The sequence below is a fragment of the Lampetra fluviatilis genome, chromosome 2, assembly GCF_964198595.1.
Source record: "Lampetra fluviatilis chromosome 2, kcLamFluv1.1, whole genome shotgun sequence".
NCBI lineage: Eukaryota > Metazoa > Chordata > Hyperoartia > Petromyzontiformes > Petromyzontidae > Lampetra > Lampetra fluviatilis.
The window spans coordinates 21,435,332-21,454,925 of record NC_136276.1 but is presented as its reverse complement, the minus strand read 5'-3'; the positions used below and the strand labels follow the sequence as shown (position 1 = coordinate 21,454,925).

The 19,594-nt window shown below is 53.4% G+C and overlaps 1 protein-coding gene across 1 annotated transcript in view; it reads left to right on the top strand.

Moving 5' to 3' along the window:
- The window catches only part of COA1 (cytochrome c oxidase assembly factor 1), a 36,222-nt gene that overhangs the window by 13,677 nt on the left and 2,951 nt on the right, over window positions 1-19,594 (top strand). Inside the window, exon 4 of the mRNA XM_078872182.1 lies at window positions 16,677-16,753. Within this exon, the coding sequence (XP_078728308.1) occupies window positions 16,677-16,753 (77 nt within the window). The remainder of the gene's footprint in view (window positions 1-16,676; window positions 16,754-19,594) is intronic.

The following is a 19,594-nucleotide window of genomic DNA, read 5'->3' as shown; positions in this document are numbered from 1 at the left end:
GGCGTAAGCGACCTTCCGGAGGTGACGTCACGGGGGGTGGAGTCATGTGACGTGGGGGTAAGGTTCGGGGCTTTAAGCGGGTAAACCGGAAGGGGAAGGCAGTCGGGGTGTGAGCGGAAAAGAGTGAGGCCACGCGGGCAAGTGTGGAGAAGGGGGGGCGCCGACGGCGATCGGGAGCCAACCCCGAAGATAAGAGCAAGCTGCGGAGTGGTGTGCAGCTGGGGAGGAGACAGCCAGGAGGGCTGCGAGTTAGAGGCAGCGGTGTGGCTGCCAGGAGGAGCTGCGGAGAGAGAGAGAGAGGGGGCTGCTTGATAGAGGCAGCGGTGTGGCTGCCAGGAGGAGCTGCGGAGGGAGAGAGAGAGAGCAAGAAGCTGTGAGAGCTGCGGAGGGAGAAGAGCAGCAGAGAGTACAGCCAAGGGGGGCTGTGTGAGAGAAACAGCAGCGGAGCTGCTGTTGGGGATCGGGCCGACATTGGAGTCAGCACCGTGGAGAAGCTACAGGGTAAAGACAGCCGTGTGGGTGTACAGCACGAACCGAATAATAAAGGACACTGAGCCAGACATCGTGGTCCAGTCGTTTATTACACTGGTGTCGGAAGTGCAACGGCATGTCGAAACAAGTGAGGAAGAAAGTTAATCCGGCGCCTGCATCGGCTTCTTCGTCCGACGACGACGAACTCCCTCCAACCACGGATCCTGTTGGGGTGGTGGAGGAGAGCCAGGCTGAGGCGACCACGGGAACGGGTGTGGAGGATGTTGGCGCGGTGGCGGGTCCGTCGACATCATCAGACGCGGATCAACGATGGCAAGCGATGGCGGTACAACTGGAGGCACTTCAGGACGTCCTGGCGCATCTGTAATAAACGACTGGACCACGATGTCTGGCTCAGTGTCCTTTATTATTCGGTTCGTGCTGTACACCCACACGGCTGTCTTTACTCTGTAGCTTCTCCACGGTGCTGACTCCAATGTCGGCCCGATCCACAACAGCAGCTCCGCTGCTGTTTCTCTCACACAGCCCCCCTTGGCTGTACTCTCTGCTGCTCTTCTCCCTCCGCAGCTCTCACAGCTTCTTGCTCTCTCTCTCTCTCTCCGCAGCTCCTCCTGGCAGCCACACCGCTGCCTCTAACAAGCAGCCCCCTCTCTCTCTCTCTCCGCAGCTCCTCCTGGCAGCCACACCGCTGCCTCTAACACGCAGCCCTCCTGGCTGTCTCCTCCCCAGCTGCACACCACTCCGCAGCTTCCTCTTATCTTCGGGGTTGGCTCCCGATCGCCGTCGGCGCCCCCCCTCTCCACACTTGCCCGCGTGGCCTCACTCTTTTCCGCTCACACCCCGACTACCTTCCCCTTCCGGTTTACCCGCTTAAAGCCCCGAACCTTACCCCCACGTCACATGACTCCACCCCCCGTGACGTCACCTCCGGAAGGTCGCTTACGCCCGCATTACACCACCCTCCCCCGTAGAAAAATCCCAGCCGACCTCGGCTGACCAATAGCAAATTGTAATGCGGCGAACCGAGCTTCCCCCCCTAAAGGACACTAAGCATATAATGTAACAGCAAGAACAACAACAACGCAATCAACATCAACGATCGTACAAAAGCATGCAATAAATACAACTGTAAGAAAAAAATAACAAGACAGCAACAATCAACGAAACGTAAGCGATTTGGAACGTGTGCGGGTCGCCGGCCCGTCCCGGACGGTCGGCGGCCCACTCGCAGAACGGGAACGCGATGAAAGTCGAGGAACGACAGGGGGTAATCCCCCTGTCGCAGCTGGAAGTCCACCGCCGTCCCGTGTCTCTAAAGAGTTAGTCTTGGGCTTGTCCTGTGACCGTGCCCGCAGCTGGGTCGGAAGGGCTGCAGGGCTCGAAGGTCCCGCAGACCTGGCAGGCGTCCTCCGAGCAGGGCCCCTCGTCCCCCGCAATGTCACGGCCGGCCTGTCTGGAACAGGTACGACAGGCGCTCTAGCGAGATCAATGGACGCAGGCAGGGGAGAGTCAGCAGCAACAGACCCCGGCAAGGCAATATTGGGGGATGACGCATCATGTAAGGGAGCAACATATGGTTTCAAGCGCGACGTATGCACAACCCAGCGACGAGACCCAATCTGGACGCGTGCTGTCTGTGGGTTGGGAACCGCAATGAGGCGTACGGGACCATGCCAGGGTTTGTGCAATTTCGGCGAGGTCCCCGGACGTACCTGTGGACAATGAAGCCAGGCTAGGTCCCCAACCTTCCAAGGGCACTCCCCCTCAGACCGTCGCGCATATCGCTCGTTCCGGGCCTGGGCTTTGGCCGTAGCCACGCGGGCATTCTCCCGCGCCTCCGTGACTCGGCGAACCGTGTCCTGGATGTATTCAGGAAGTGGTTTCCGAGGTCCCTTCACCCCAGTTCCCAATTGCACATCCACCGGCGGCACGTTTTCCCGACCATACATAAGGTAAAACGGCGAATATCCTGTAGCCGCATGAGGCGTCATCCTGTACGCCGAAAGCACCCCGGGGATGTGCAGATCCCAATCTGATTGTTGTTCACTCACGGTATGGCAAAGCATGGCAGACAATGTCCTGTTCAGCCGTTCAACCATACCATCCGTCTGCGGATGGTATGGGGATGTCCGTACTTTCTTAGTCCCAAGGCCCGCGCACACTTCCGCCAATAATTTAGAAGAGAAATTCCTGCCCTGGTCCGTGAGGAGTCTCTCAGGCGCCCCCTTATCCATAATATACCCAAACAAAAAGGCGTCGGTAATGGCCGCGGCCGACTGATCGGGCAACGGCCAGGCCATCGGCCAACGGGAGAGGTACTCAACCCCTACCAGCAAATATTTATTACCCCTCGCCGATGGTGGAAAAGGTCCCAATATGTCCAGTGCCACCAATTCATTGACTCGAGACACCTGAATGGACTGGAGAGGCGGCACGTAAGGATGTTTCGGCGGCTTACGTTGTGCACACGCAGGGCACGCGCGCACGTGCCCTACGACATCTGTCGCCATGCCGTGCCAAAAATAATGACGTTGCAACGTCAACAAGGTCTTCTGCACCCCTAAATGTAAGAGAGTGTCACAATGGAGGGTTCTAATCAACTCGAACCGCAAGGACGTTGGTACCACCAGGCGCCAACGTTCCTGGAACCCCTCCCGCCACATAAGCAGACCATCTCGGAGAGCGGTTTGCGGCCCCACAGCCGTACTCGGACTCCCATTGTCCTTAGCAGACCGCTTCCGCAAGGACACCAATGACTCATCCATCATCTGTTCCCGGATCCAGACAGACCGCGGCAGATTCAAAACCCCGTCAGCCGGTCCCGGTTCCATCGGAGTGTCCGACTTCTCGACGGCCAGCGTGAGCGGCTGAGGGGGGTTTGGAATCGGCGAACACCTATGCGTCCCCGACTCACATTTACAAGGGCCGCGCCGCGGTAATCTGGAAAGTGCATCAGCGTTCGCATGGCGCACACCCTTCCGATGTTGAATTTGGAAGGAAAATTCCTGTAGCGTGTCCAACCAACGTGCCAACTGTCCGGATGGCTGGTCAATTTTAAGGGCATATTGCAAGGCCGCATGATCCGTACGCACAATAAAAGAACGACCGTAGAGGTATGGTCGAAATTGCCGTAGGAAAAAAACAACCGCCAATAGTTCTCTGCGAGTGACACAGTAGCGGGTTTCCGCAGGAGACAAGACTCGGCTACCATACGCCACGACACGCTCTACACCCCCTTTAGACTGTGATAACACCGCCCCAATACCTGTGTCACTCGCGTCCGTATCAAGAATGAATGGGTGATCGAAATCGGGATAATCCAATGTTGGGGCCGTGGCCAATAGATCACGCAGACTCCGAAAGGCCGCCTCCTCCGGCTGTCCCCAAACAAACTTCCGTCCTTTACCCGTAAGGAGATGCAAAGGCCTCGCAATCGTCGCAAAACCCGGCACGAATCTTCGGTAATACGAGGCAAATCCCAAAAACCGCCGAACATCCCCCACGGTGGCCGGAGTCGGCCAATCCCGGACGCACGCCGTCTTTTCCGGATCCGTGGACACTCCCTCAGCGCTCACAATGTGCCCCAAATAGCGGACGGACCGTTGCAGTAGGTGACATTTCTTTGGTTTGAATTTCAATTTGGCAGAACGCATCCTCGTAAACACTGTCTCCAGCCGCGTCAAATGTTCATCGAATGTGCGGCTGAAGACAATGATATCGTCCAAATATATAAGACATGTCTCCCACTGCAACCCCGTCAAAACGAGCTCCATCAATCTTTGAAATGTAGCAGGGGCCGCATTCAATCCCATCGGGAGACAGTTGAATTGAAATAACCCCTGAGGCGTACGGAATGCGGTTTTCTCCCGTGAGGACTCGTCAAGGGGAAGCTGCCAAAATCCCGAAGAGAGGTCCAGTGTGGAAAAGAACTTAGCCCCCGACAATGCGTCGAGGGAGTCATCTATACGCGGCAGAGGGTACGCATCTGCCACCGATATCTTATTCAATTTGCGGAAATCAACACAAAATCGCAATTTGCCATCCTTCTTCTTAACCAAGACGACTGGAGCGCCCCATGGGCTGTTAGATGGCGATATAATGTCCGCAGCCAACATGTCTTCCACTGCCCCCCGTACGTGTTCTCGCTCCGCAGGACTCATCCGATGCGAATTTAATCGAATAGGGGCAGCATCGCCCGTCTCAATGTGATGGTAAAGCAAGGAAGTGCGGCCCAAATCCAAATCATCGGAGCTGAACACATCGGAATATGTCAACAACAATTTACGCAGCGCACCACGTTGCTCCATGGACAGGGAAGAATTTTCGTCACATAATTGAGCAACCCAACGATCATCCGAACTCCTTGGCTCGGAAACCCCAGCAACAACTCCCCGGCTATGTGGACAATCATGGGTCGCAAACGCCGTAGTGGCATGTGCCACAACCGTACCGGCCGGGACACGGACGTTTTCTCCCCCCGCATTAAGCACCTGTAAAAACGGTAATTGATCCGGCCGGACGATGGTCTGTGCCCCCACTAACGCCAACCCGGTTGTTATCGTGGCGGACGGTGACAACAAGACCCCTACTGCTCCTAGCCGATCAGGCAGGGGCTTCCGATACCGCAAGGGTATAAGCATCTGTGTACCAGGTGGGATGTCCACAGATGCGACGGACAGCGCCTGCACTTGTACGGCCGAAGCAGGTCGCCCCCAGGGCGACGGCAGAAACGAGATTTGACGGCCCCCCGGCAGTTCAATACAATTCTCATTGATTTTGATCAAAATGGGCATCTTAGCCAAAAAATCGGTGCCTAACAAACAAGGAACCGCCAAAGATCTCGATATCAACACAACACCCGAGGCCGACACATCCCCAATAGATATCTTAGCATCCACCTGACCCACGATGCCCATGCTACCCCCGTTCGCAGCGACGCACGACCCATAAACCGGACGCACAGCCCCCGACGGAATGCCCAACAGATGGAAAATGACATCCGATATAATAGTCGCAGACGCCCCCGAGTCGACCAAAATGCGCACGTCCACACCTTGTATGGACCCCGGTACAGTGGACGAACCCGTAGCGGCCGCGACAACTCTCCGTGCCAATTTGCGCCACTGCGTAACTGAATGACAAGGCCCCGTCGATGGCCTTTCTTTAACAACAACAATAGGATCGCGCAACACAGGTGGTGGGTGAGGTGGAAAGCCTTGCCGAGTGTCTGGTGCGTGCCGACATGCCTGTTTCGGAGGATCTTTAGCCGACTTGACCGGTGCCGAGGCCTCCTGCTGCGGCGGAGCCGGGAAGCGCGCCCAGCAGTCTCTGGCGTAGTGGCCCCTACGCCCGCAGCGGAAACATTCGGCCTCGTTGCGCCGAAGCGCAGGCCTCGCCTCCTGACGGCCCCGTTCTGGTAGCACCGCGCGCGGTCTCGGCCCGCCGCGTCCCGTCCATGGAGCGGAGGCGGCCGTCAGTTGTTGAGGGCCCCGGTCATCCGGAACATAGACGGCCTGCGCAGGGTTCCATCCCAGCGCATCCCCATCTTTGACGGGCCCCCCCGTCCACGCCGTCACTTGTTTCCAGCGACGGAGGTTGAATTGCGCATCGAGACACTTAGCAGCCATCCGGGAAGTTAGCTTCTCATGCCCACACACAGGCATGGGGATCCCTAGATCCCGAGACAGCTCCAACATCTTCCCTAATATGAGAGGCTCAAGCAGGTCCTGTGGCGTCTCAGGATAAGCTGCCATGGCCAGCTCCAGCACCGCACCCCTGAACGCCACGGGCGACTCCTCTGGTGCTCGTTGTCGTTGAGCGAATCGCCGATGCGCATCATCTGGTGGCTCATAAGCATCGGCCATTTCTTGAAAAACACCACGTAAAGTTGCCTTCTTATCGGTCGCTATGGAACGGAAGAATCGGACAGATTCGTCGTCCAGGAGAGTCGGCAACACCTCCAAAGCCTCCGCATCGGTCCATCTTGCTGTGCGTACCGCCGCCAAGAAGCGGCAGGCGAACGCGCTCCAGTCCCCACCGACGGAAAATTCTTTAACTGTTGTAAGGTGGCGACTCCGACTCCTCTTCCCGCCGTCTTCCAATGGTGGTGGTTGTGATGGCAAATCCAAAATGGCGTCGGCCCGCGGCGTGGCCAAGATGGCGGTTTGGCGCCACGGAGCGCGCAAAATGGCGGCCTCTTGCCGCGTGGGCAATGGCGGCGGCAGGACAGGCAACGTGGCGGCCCGCGGAGCACCACTTGCATCATCCATCGTCCCTGGCGCGACGAGATGGCATAGATGCGCCAGGACGTCCTGAAGTGCCTCCAGTTGTACCGCCATCGCTTGCCATCGTTGATCCGCGTCTGATGATGTCGACGGACCCGCCACCGCGCCAACATCCTCCACACCCGTTCCCGTGGTCGCCCCAGCCTGGCTCTCCTCCACCACCCCAACAGGATCCGTGGTTGGAGGGAGTTCGTCGTCGTCGGACGAAGAAGCCGATGCAGGCGCCGGATTAACTTTCTTCCTCACTTGTTTCGACATGCCGTTGCACTTCCGACACCAGTGTAATAAACGACTGGACCACGATGTCTGGCTCAGTGTCCTTTATTATTCGGTTCGTGCTGTACACCCACACGGCTGTCTTTACTCTGTAGCTTCTCCACGGTGCTGACTCCAATGTCGGCCCGATCCACAACAGCAGCTCCGCTGCTGTTTCTCTCACACAGCCCCCCTTGGCTGTACTCTTTGCTGCTCTTCTCCCTCCGCAGCTCTCACAGCTTCTTGCTCTCTCTCTCTCTCTCCGCAGCTCCTCCTGGCAGCCACACCGCTGCCTCTAACAAGCAGCCCCCTCTCTCTCTCTCTCCGCAGCTCCTCCTGGCAGCCACACCGCTGCCTCTAACACGCAGCCCTCCTGGCTGTCTCCTCCCCAGCTGCACACCACTCCGCAGCTTCCTCTTATCTTCGGGGTTGGCTCCCGATCGCCGTCGGCGCCCCCCCTCTCCACACTTGCCCGCGTGGCCTCACTCTTTTCCGCTCACACCCCGACTACCTTCCCCTTCCGGTTTACCCGCTTAAAGCCCCGAACCTTACCCCCACGTCACATGACTCCACCCCCCGTGACGTCACCTCCGGAAGGTCGCTTACGCCCGCATTACACATCTATGCCATCTCGTCGCGCCAGGGACGATGGATGATGCAAGTGGTGCTCCGCGGGCCGCCACGTTGCCTGTCCTGCCGCCGCCATTGCCCACGCGGCAAGAGGCCGCCATTTTGCGCGCTCCGTGGCGCCAAACCGCCATCTTGGCCACGCCGCGGGCCGACGCCATTTTGAATTTGCCATCACAACCACCACCATTGGAAGACGGCGGGAAGAGGAGTCGGAGTCGCCACCTTACAACAGTTAAAGAATTTTCCGTCGGTGGGGACTGGAGCGCGTTCGCCTGCCGCTTCTTGGCGGCGGTACGCACAGCAAGATGGACCGATGCGGAGGCTTTGGAGGTGTTGCCGACTCTTCTGGACGACGAATCTGTCCGATTCTTCCGTTCCATAGCGACCGATAAGAAGGCAACTTTATGTGGTGTTTTTCAAGAAATGGCCGATGCTTATGAGCCACCAGATGATGCGCATCGGCGATTCGCTCAACGACAACGAGCACCAGAGGAGTCGCCCGTGGCGTTCAGGGGTGCGGTGCTGGAGCTGGCCATGGCAGCTTATCCTGAGACGCCACAGGACCTGCTTGAGCCTCTCATATTAGGGAAAATGTTGGAGTTGTCTCGGGATCTAGGGATCCCCATGCCTGTGTGTGGGCATGAGAAGCTAACTTCCCGGATGGCTGCTAAGTGTCTCGATGCGCAATTCAACCTCCGTCGCTGGAAACAAGTGACGGCGTGGACGGGGGGGCCCGTCAAAGAAGGGGATGCGCTGGGGTGGGACCCTGCGCAGGCCGTCTATGTTCCGGATGACCGGGGCCCTCAACAACTGACGGCCGCCTCCGCTCCATGGACGGGACGCGGCGGGCCGAGACCGCGCGCGATGCTACCAGAACGGGGCCGTCAGGAGGCGAGGCCTGCGCTTCGGCGCAACGAGGCCGAATGTTTCCGCTGCGGGCGTAGGGGCCACTACGCCAGAGACTGCTGGGCCCGCTTCCCGGCTCCGCCGCAGCAGGAGGCCTCGGCACCGGTCAAGTCGGCTAAAGATCCTCCGAAACAGGCATGTCGGCACGCACCAGACACTCGGCAAGGCTTTCCACCTCACCCACCACCTGTGTTGCGCGATCCTATTGTTGTTGTTAAAGAAAGGCCATCGACGGGGCCTTGTCATTCAGTTACGCAGTGGCGCAAATTGGCACGGAGAGTTGTCGCGGCCGCTACGGGTTCGTCCACTGTACCGGGGTCCATACAAGGTGTGGACGTGCGCATTTTGGTCGACTCGGGGGCGTCTGCGACTATTATATCGGATGTCATTTTTCATCTGTTGGGCATTCCGTCGGGGGCTGTGCGTCCGGTTTATGGGTCGTGCGTCGCTGCGAACGGGGGTAGCATGGGCATCGTGGGTCAGGTGGATGCTAAGATATCTATTGGGGATGTGTCGGCCTCGGGTGTTGTGTTGATATCGAGATCTTTGGCGGTTCCTTGTTTGTTAGGCACCGATTTTTTGGCTAAGATGCCCATTTTGATCAAAATCAATGAGAATTGTATTGAACTGCCGGGGGGCCGTCAAATCTCGTTTCTGCCGTCGCCCTGGGGGCGACCTGCTTCGGCCGTACAAGTGCAGGCGCTGTCCGTCGCATCTGTGGACATTCCACCTGGTACACAGATGCTTATACCCTTGCGGTATCGGAAGCCCCTGCCTGATCGGCTAGGAGCAGTAGGGGTCTTGTTGTCACCGTCCGCCACGATAACAACCGGGTTGGCGTTAGTGGGGGCACAGACCATCGTCCGGCCGGATCAATTACCGTTTTTACAGGTGCTTAATGCGGGGGGAGAAAACGTCCGTGTCCCGGCCGGTACGGTTGTGGCACATGCCACTACGGCGTTTGCGACCCATGATTGTCCACATAGCCGGGGAGTTGTTGCTGGGGTTTCCGAGCCAAGGAGTTCGGATGATCGTTGGGTTGCTCAATTATGTGACGAAAATTCTTCCCTGTCCATGGAGCAACGTGGTGCGCTGCGTAAATTGTTGTTGACATATTCCGATGTGTTCAGCTCCGATGATTTGGATTTGGGCCGCACTTCCTTGCTTTACCATCACATTGAGACGGGCGATGCTGCCCCTATTCGATTAAATTCGCATCGGATGAGTCCTGCGGAGCGAGAACACGTACGGGGGGCAGTGGAAGACATGTTGGCTGCGGACATTATATCGCCATCTAACAGCCCATGGGGCGCTCCAGTCGTCTTGGTTAAGAAGAAGGATGGCAAATTGCGATTTTGTGTTGATTTCCGCAAATTGAATAAGATATCGGTGGCAGATGCGTACCCCCTGCCGCGTATGGATGACTCCCTCGACGCATTGTCGGGGGCTAAGTTCTTTTCCACACTGGACCTCTCTTCGGGATTTTGGCAGCTTCCCCTTGACGAGTCCTCACGGGAGAAAACCGCTTTCCGTACGCCGCAGGGGTTATTTCAATTCAACTGTCTCCCGATGGGATTGAATGCGGCCCCTGCTACATTTCAAAGATTGATGGAGCTCGTTTTGACGGGGTTGCAGTGGGAGACATGTCTTATATATTTGGACGATATCATTGTCTTCAGCCGCACATTCGATGAACATTTGACGCGGCTGGAGACAGTGTTCACGAGGATGCGTTCTGCCAAATTGAAATTCAAACCAAAGAAATGTCACCTACTGCAACGGTCCGTCCGCTATTTGGGGCACATTGTGAGCGCTGAGGGAGTGTCCACGGATCCGGAAAAGACGGCGTGCGTCCGGGATTGGCCGACTCCGGCCACCGTGGGGGATGTTCGGCGGTTTTTGGGATTTGCCTCGTATTACCGAAGATTCGTGCCGGGTTTTGCGACGATTGCGAGGCCTTTGCATCTCCTTACGGGTAAAGGACGGAAGTTTGGTTGGGGACAGCCGGAGGAGGCGGCCTTTCGGAGTCTGCGTGATCTATTGGCCACGGCCCCAACATTGGATTATCCCGATTTCGATCACCCATTCATTCTTGATACGGACGCGAGTGACACAGGTATTGGGGCGGTGTTATCACAGTCTAAAGGGGGTGTAGAGCGTGTCGTGGCGTATGGTAGCCGAGTCTTGTCTCCTGCGGAAACCCGCTACTGTGTCACTCGCAGAGAACTATTGGCGGTTGTTTTTTTCCTACGCCAATTTCGACCATACCTCTACGGTCGTTCTTTTATTGTGCGTACGGATCATGCGGCCTTGCAATATGCCCTTAAAATTGACCAGCCATCCGGACAGTTGGCACGTTGGTTGGACACGCTACAGGAATTTTCCTTCCAAATTCAACATCGGAAGGGTGTGCGCCATGCGAACGCTGACGCACTTTCCAGATTACCGCGGCGCGCCCCTTGTAAATGTGAGTCGGGGACGCATAGGTGTTCGCCGATTCCAAACCCCCCTCAGCCGCTCACGTTGGCCGTCGAGAAGTCGGACACTCCGATGGAACCGGGACCGGCTGACGGGGTTTTGAATCTGCCGCGGTCTGTCTGGATCCGGGAACAGATGATGGATGAGTCATTGGTGTCCTTGCGGAAGCGGTCTGCTAAGGACAATGGGAGTCCGAGTACGGCTGTGGGGCCGCAAACCGCTCTCCGAGATGGTCTGCTTATGTGGCGGGAGGGGTTCCAGGAACGTTGGCGCCTGGTGGTACCAACGTCCTTGCGGTTCGAGTTGATTAGAACCCTCCATTGTGACACTCTCTTACATTTAGGGGTGCAGAAGACCTTGTTGACGTTGCAACGTCATTATTTTTGGCACGGCATGGCGACAGATGTCGTAGGGCACGTGCGCGCGTGCCCTGCGTGTGCACAACGTAAGCCGCCGAAACATCCTTACGTGCCGCCTCTCCAGTCGATTCAGGTGTCTCGAGTCAATGAATTGGTGGCACTGGACATATTGGGACCTTTTCCACCATCGGCGAGGGGTAATAAATATTTGCTGGTAGGGGTTGAGTACCTCTCCCGTTGGCCGATGGCCTGGCCGTTGCCTGATCAGTCGGCCGCGGCCATTACCGACGCCTTTTTGTTTGGGTATATTATGGATAAGGGGGCGCCTGAGAGACTCCTCACGGACCAGGGCAGGAATTTCTCTTCTAAATTATTGGCGGAAGTGTGCGCGGGCCTTGGGACTAAGAAAGTACGGACATCCCCATACCATCCGCAGACGGATGGTATGGTTGAACGGCTGAACAGGACATTGTCTGCCATGCTTTGCCATACCGTGAGTGAACAACAATCAGATTGGGATCTGCACATCCCCGGGGTGCTTTCGGCGTACAGGATGACGCCTCATGCGGCTACGGGATATTCGCCGTTTTACCTTATGTATGGTCGGGAAAACGTGCCGCCGGTGGATGTGCAATTGGGAACTGGGGTGAAGGGACCTCGGAAACCACTTCCTGAATACATTCAGGACACGGTTCGCCGAGTCACGGAGGCGCGGGAGAATGCCCGCGTGGCTACGGCCAAAGCCCAGGCCCGGAACGAGCGATATGCGCGACGGTCTGAGGGGGAGTGCCCTTGGAAGGTTGGGGACCTAGCCTGGCTTCATTGTCCACAGGTACGTCCGGGGACCTCGCCGAAATTGCACAAACCCTGGCATGGTCCCGTACGCCTCATTGCGGTTCCCAACCCACAGACAGCATGCGTCCAGATTGGGTCTCGTCGCTGGGTTGTGCATACGTCGCGCTTGAAACCATATGTTGCTCCCTTACATGATGCGTCATCCCCCAATGTTGCCTTGCCGGGGTCTGTTGCTGCTGACTCTCCCCTGCCTGCGTCCATTGATTTTGCTAGAGCGCCTGTCGTACCTGTTCCAGACAGGCCGGCCGTGACATTGCGGGGGACGAGGGGCCCTGCTCGGAGGACGCCTGCCAGGTCTGCGGGACCTTCGAGCCCTGCAGCCCTTCCGACCCAGCTGCGGGCACGGTCACAGGACAAGCCCAAGACTAACTCTTTAGAGACACGGGACGGCGGTGGACTTCCAGCTGCGACAGGGGGATTACCCCCTGTCGTTCCTCGACTTTCATCGCGTTCCCGTTCTGCGAGTGGGCCGCCGACCGTCCGGGACGGGCCGGCGACCCGCACACGTTCCAAATCGCTTACGTTTCGTTGATTGTTGCTGTCTTGTTATTTCTTCTTACAGTTGTATTTATTGCATGCTTTTGTACGATCGTTGATGTTGATTGCGTTGTTGTTGTTCTTGCTGTTACATTATATGCTTAGTGTCCTTTAGGGGGGGAAGCTCGGTTCGCCGCATTACGATTGGCTATTGGTCAGCCGAGGTCGGCTGGGATTTTTCTACGGGGGAGGGTGGTGTAATGCGGGCGTAAGCGACCTTCCGGAGGTGACGTCACGGGGGGTGGAGTCATGTGACGTGGGGGTAAGGTTCGGGGCTTTAAGCGGGTAAACCGGAAGGGGAAGGCAGTCGGGGTGTGAGCGGAAAAGAGTGAGGCCACGCGGGCAAGTGTGGAGAAGGGGGGGCGCCGACGGCGATCGGGAGCCAACCCCGAAGATAAGAGCAAGCTGCGGAGTGGTGTGCAGCTGGGGAGGAGACAGCCAGGAGGGCTGCGAGTTAGAGGCAGCGGTGTGGCTGCCAGGAGGAGCTGCGGAGAGAGAGAGAGAGGGGGCTGCTTGATAGAGGCAGCGGTGTGGCTGCCAGGAGGAGCTGCGGAGGGAGAGAGAGAGAGCAAGAAGCTGTGAGAGCTGCGGAGGGAGAAGAGCAGCAGAGAGTACAGCCAAGGGGGGCTGTGTGAGAGAAACAGCAGCGGAGCTGCTGTTGGGGATCGGGCCGACATTGGAGTCAGCACCGTGGAGAAGCTACAGGGTAAAGACAGCCGTGTGGGTGTACAGCACGAACCGAATAATAAAGGACACTGAGCCAGACATCGTGGTCCAGTCGTTTATTACAGTAGTAATAGATTTTTACCCTTTTATCTGGCAACAAAACTGACACCTTTTTTACAAGGAGTCATGTTTGCATTGACCACAATACCTGAGATCGGAATGCAAACAAAAAAGACAACTCTGATAATGTATGCACTGTCCTTGAAATTGATTGGTCCACACCCGAGACAGATTTTCTTAGAGCCCAGTCTTACATGGTATTGGACCAGATGACGCCAAAAGGCGCACAACTCAAAGACAACGCACCATCAGAGTATTGAAAGCTCAGGGTAAGCATTTACATTATGAGACCTCCTTTGCCAGTAGCAAGATATAGTAATAGATTTTTACCCTTTTATCTGGCATTTGTTTGTTAAGTTAAGTATTTCCAAAAATGTCATTCCCAAGTCCCAGTCACAAATGTTTTTACCAATGCCATTCACAAGTGTCGCAGTAGGACTCACAAAGCAATGTCTTCAATGCAGACACAGATGATAGGGTCAGAATACTGAGATTAGTGACCAATTAATTCTAGAATTTAGGGGGCCATAATTGAGAAGGCCCTTAACACAATATGAGTTCTAAATTTCGGAATGGATAACAATCGGAGGCCCGTCATATATAGACGGGGCGGTGTTAAACATCAAGACTGGGTGGCTCGCATGGATTGGTTGTGAGAATTGTTCTTCAACTTGTTCAGCACTTGTCGGGTGATGGAGGGTCTTCACACAAATTTGGTCGGATCGTTACACGGCCCAACCCAATCATCTATTGTGAACCGGAATTTAACGTGATTGAAATTGTGTGCTTTCACCGGTTATAGAATGAAGGTTCTCTCGCACTTTGAGCTCATGGTGGCAGCCAGTTCACTCACGCCTGGACAATGATAGTTTGCTTTGCACTTCATCTAGTCTCGTGCTGTTTTGAGAGTTAAAACGCTCAAATAAATTATCAGGTTAATACGTGTCTCCCCGCTCGAATGAGCGTGGAGCGGTTGCTGATTTACGTCGGTGTCCCTGAGCCAGCGTGGTGGAAATAACACTCCCATAGCGGGGGCCAAGTCTACCGAGAGAGAAGAATCACTGTTGGCCTCCCCACACAGTGTTGTTCATTTTTGTTGACCCCAGAAAGACGGACGGAATGAGTCGGTCGTACCGTGCACTCGCGACGTTCCGATTGCGAGTTGCGCACTTTGCCTCCCAACTGGATGCTTGGACAAATATTGCACCATAGGCACAGTGAAGTACCTGCACAGATTTGAAACTTGCCTTTTGAAGGGCCATTCCAATGAGTCTGGCGTAGCGATTTGAGACAGTGCTGTCTGTAACAACATTTCCGTGCTTTGGTGCCAATGGCACAATCGGCATGTATATCATTACGTAAGTTTTAGAAAGGGTATATGAACGAAAATCACTTATAATCAACTGCTTAAGAGGGTGCAGCAGCACAAACAACCTTTGTGAGCACACAAATCTGGTTCTACGACTTTGACAGCACAAATCCCTAATCGCTCAACTCAATATTGGTTGCTTTACACACATCCCTGCGTAGCATGGGGATAAAGTCGACCCACACTTCACAATGAGTTATTGGTTAAAGTGCAGCTGCATAACCAGGCAACCGGGTGATGGTTCACACCAGTGCCAGGTGTGGTTGCAGGCGCATCGCACATATGCTTGCAATCCGCTACACTCTTTTCGTGAAAACGAAATACCTGTGGATTATTTGGGTTTATGCGTTTCCTCTGCCAAAGGCACATATCCCTGTTGGCAATATTCTTATTTTTGAAAGCACAGGCTGGAGTCCAGACAGCATTGCTTACCGTAAGTTTCTCTTAGCACACGGAGGTTAATGAAAACATGTTGTGAAATCCATTTTTTTTTTTGGATCTTTCCTGAAGTCCACAAAGGTTTGAATACAATATTGCATGTGTATAAAAGGGAATTTTGTACGTGACCTTTCCCGGTACAGGTATAATGTCAAAAAATAAAAGTGTATTAGCAGCTCTTTAATTCACTGCTAGGCGAAAGCCTCCACAAGCCATGTTGGGAGCGGGGTTGTTTGACCATACTTCACCACGCTGGTCAGTGCGGGTCGGTGAATAATTTTTCAAGAGAAGCCCCACGAATAATGGTTTTCACAGGCGTCCATTGACACACAAGTGCACTGCTCTTAGAATAGATCCTCAACCTCGTGACGTGATGCCGATAGCACAATTGGAATGAAATTGAGAAAAACAATTCAAGTAGGATCAGGCTCAAGAGAGGTAAGGCAACGAAGGAGCGTGGTTCACAGGATCAAAGAGTGAATATTCTTCAAAGTAAACGTTTTTGGGTTAGATCACGTAAATATAAATGTGTCGTTAACCCACCACCACCCGATACAGCCAATTAGTAAGCTTTGGCACGTGAACAAAACGTGGCAATTAGCTATTACTTCAGCACTTCTGTTCGATGGCGAGTACACCCACGATGTTTACAATTTGAGTACGACCTTTCGCTGGTGATTACAATCAGCTTCATCAGGCGATTTTCCAGAATTCTGAAAAAGTCTTCCTGCTTCCGGTCTAAAATAGAGCAAGGTGATGAGCAAGGTTATGGAGTCAGGTACAAAGGTCAGAGTGGGGTTCATTGTAATCACGGCAATTATAATGGATATGTTAATCTGAAAATATGCAGTACATATTACCAGATGGGTTAATCCATTCATATTTACGCGATCTAACCCAAAAACCTTCATTATGAATAATATTGTTAAAGTGAAGATTCTGCACGTAGGGGGAGAGGGGTGCAGTGGGGCACAAAGGAAACAAGAATGGAACGTTCTAATTTAATGGGCTGGCCTGGCAACTTATTTCGCATCTTCTCATAATTTGTGACAATTCCTCGTATGCACAAAATATATATATTCAATGCATCCAATTGTCATTGCCCTCATTATCTTATCCTTTTCTTCGAAAATTATTTCATACTGTGGTGTTCAGTACGTTGCTGTTGTTGAAGAAGCTGTGTGCCGCTTGTTTATGGACATCTGTGAAAAAATAGCTTAATAGCTCATCGGATTCCTCCTGCAGTACAAATAAAGATTATGGTCCTTCTGATTCTGTGTGGCACAGCTTGCGATCCCCGTGTCTGGGCAGCACGCCCGCGGCTTCCTGAGGAGCAGCTCATCCCGAACGGAGCCCAAAGAGAGGTGATGCAACTTGACCACATCCACGCGATCCCCATCCACGTGATCTCCAACCGCGGTGCCACGGACCAGACCTTGCATCCGTGTTTTTCGGGAATGCTTTGGGATGTCTGACCAATTATTTTCGTAATTAATACGGCGTTTTGTTTATGGCGGGAAAGCAGTGTCCGGAGAAAACCCGTGCGTGCGAACGCATAACACACTGATGGGTTCAGGAACCCACTTGCTGCGCTGCAATACCCTGGCCATCTTAACAGCCCAATGGGTGTGGGAGTTTCATAAATCCATGTGATCCACCGGCCCTTCCTTCCATAGTCTTTGATCACATGTTTGTGCTACCATGCCCGACTCAATTTGGCATTTGTGGACCTTGCTGTGCCTTGCTGTGGTATGGCAGTCAGCATCTTCCGTGGTGACTCCTTATGACTATCTCAAGAGTGAGTTGTGTGGCCGATTAGGTTCAACCATGGAGTGCTAAACTATGGCTGGGCGGCTATGTTTGTGAGATTCATGTCTGGATGAAGGCCAAAGAGAAAGGAATCTCTGCTTATAGCAATAGGAAGACACTTATTTAGAATCTACATACCTAGGCCGTGACCCGGGCAGTTCAATAGAGTGCTCCAGTGAAGTCCCTGTGACATGACTCCCCATACATATCCATACGTCAACGCCGTGATCGCTCTCCCTCGGTAAACATGCAACGTTGGGCCAACGTTGGCGCATATGGTTGGAACCAACGTTGAACCAACGTTGGCCCGGGCGTTCAATGTTTATGGGGTTGCTACTGCTCTACCAGCCAGGAGCGCCCAGGGTGGGGGACGCGTGATGCTCTGCGCTGCGCGTGTCCCGCTTGCCGCGAGTGACCTGGCCATGCAGTGTCACTCACGGCCGAGCTAGGTCACAAGGGTCGCGGGTCGACCAGAACTTAGCCATTAGTGAGTGGCCGGTCCGCTTGCCTTACCAATGTGGATGGTCCCGGAACAGCTGTAAGCCAGTAAGTAATGATCGATTTATAGTTTTTGTAAAATTTTTATTTGTTACACGGACGATGGTCCCGGTTAGCTAGGTACTGTAGATACCCGGTTATTGCACGAGAGAGTTCCGTGGTGGTACCGTAAGCACAGCAGCAGCAACAAAACAAAGACATGAACATTGCAGAGAATGACTACAGCAGGGTCCTGAAGGAATTTTGCACGACTAACAAACGAGGTGTGTAACGGTCGTAAAGAAACGCACGTGAACTCAAAAAACAGTGCAAATATAACGATTCATATACTTTAATGTGATTTAAAGAATTAATAACGGATCGTCTTTGATGCCCTTCACAAACGTAATACATGTAATAATTTAAGCATGAACAATATCACACACACACACACACACCTTGTATTCCCTTGACCAAAAATTCCCACGCCTAACCTCAAAACGTACGTTACCGCATACTTTCCCTGGAGGTAAATCCCAATGTACAGCCCACAGCAACGGAAATCTGTTTCCCTTTGTGACCAAACTGTACCTTGGCTGCAAGAACCTCGGCAAAAGTCACGCTAAAATAATATTTAAAACAACCCACTCGCCAACACGGGCTCGTGTGGGCCACCTGACCCAGGCTACAGCCTAAAACAGTAGAGATTGTAACGACTGGACTGGGAATAGCCCTGCTCAGCCGCACAATCGTTAAACGTACCTGCAAAATAAAACACAAAATCAACCTCGACGCCGACTCTCACCACCGTCTCAGTCTGATAGGAGAATGGGAATGCATCACGGTATTGTGCTTTCTCTCCAAAAAGAGTTATTCACGATTTAACAACCACATTTCAGATTTTTGCCATCCAAATAATATGACAGTATGTTGAACTTTTATCATACCGTACGTAGCCAACCGTGCTAATGGGAGGTGCGGGAGAAAGGACAAGAAACCAAACACGAAAAGCAGTTCTAAAGAAACGAGTTTTCAATCTAGATGATTTAAAAGTGCATCATAGCTCCAGTGGCTTCCTAATATCGGAAGGAAGAGCGTTCCAGACGGCTGCGCAGGAGCGCAACATTTTATCCCGGTCCCACAATGTCTGCGGTAGGATGTTATTCTGAGAGGATGTTATTCGTGCAACCACATCGTCACGTTTCGGCAGGATTTGGCCACGAAACGTAACAATCTTCTTGGTTCTTTCGGTAAAGTCACGTAGAAGGGAAGTAATAAAATAATAAAAATAAAACATAATAAAACAATTCTCACGACGTTTCGGCCACAACGCAAGCAGCCATCCTCAGGCGAAGAATGAAACACCCCAAGCTTGGAGCGTATATTTAAGCTGGGTTAGAGGGGGGGGAGGTGGGAAGAAGAGCGCCTAAACAAAATAATTTGCATATCAAGAGGAATTCAGCATATGGAAAATGCGTAGGAGGTGGGCGGGGGGGGTTCCAAATCAATACTATGCCCGTGCATTATGCAGGATTAGCAGCATCAAAGGGGGGGGGGAAGGGGGGGAGCATTAACAAAGGAAAGGAATGTTAATAGTATGTAGCTGTAGTTACTAAACAACCACGTAAAAAACTACAGTATAAACTGCATGACAAACTAAAGTATAAACTACATAGCATCATCAGTAAACTTACTATACTCTACAATAAGCTGAGTTACTAACAGTAAGTAATACATGAAAAATTCTACGTTGTAAAAAATTATATAATATGCTTCCATCTAAACTTTATTCTCTTACATCACACGCGTCTATACCGTACTATATACTTCCATAGGCAAAACCAACATTAAATTACATACTGTATTGCTATAAACCACCCTATACCTTATACATTTTTAATATAACACTATGTATTATT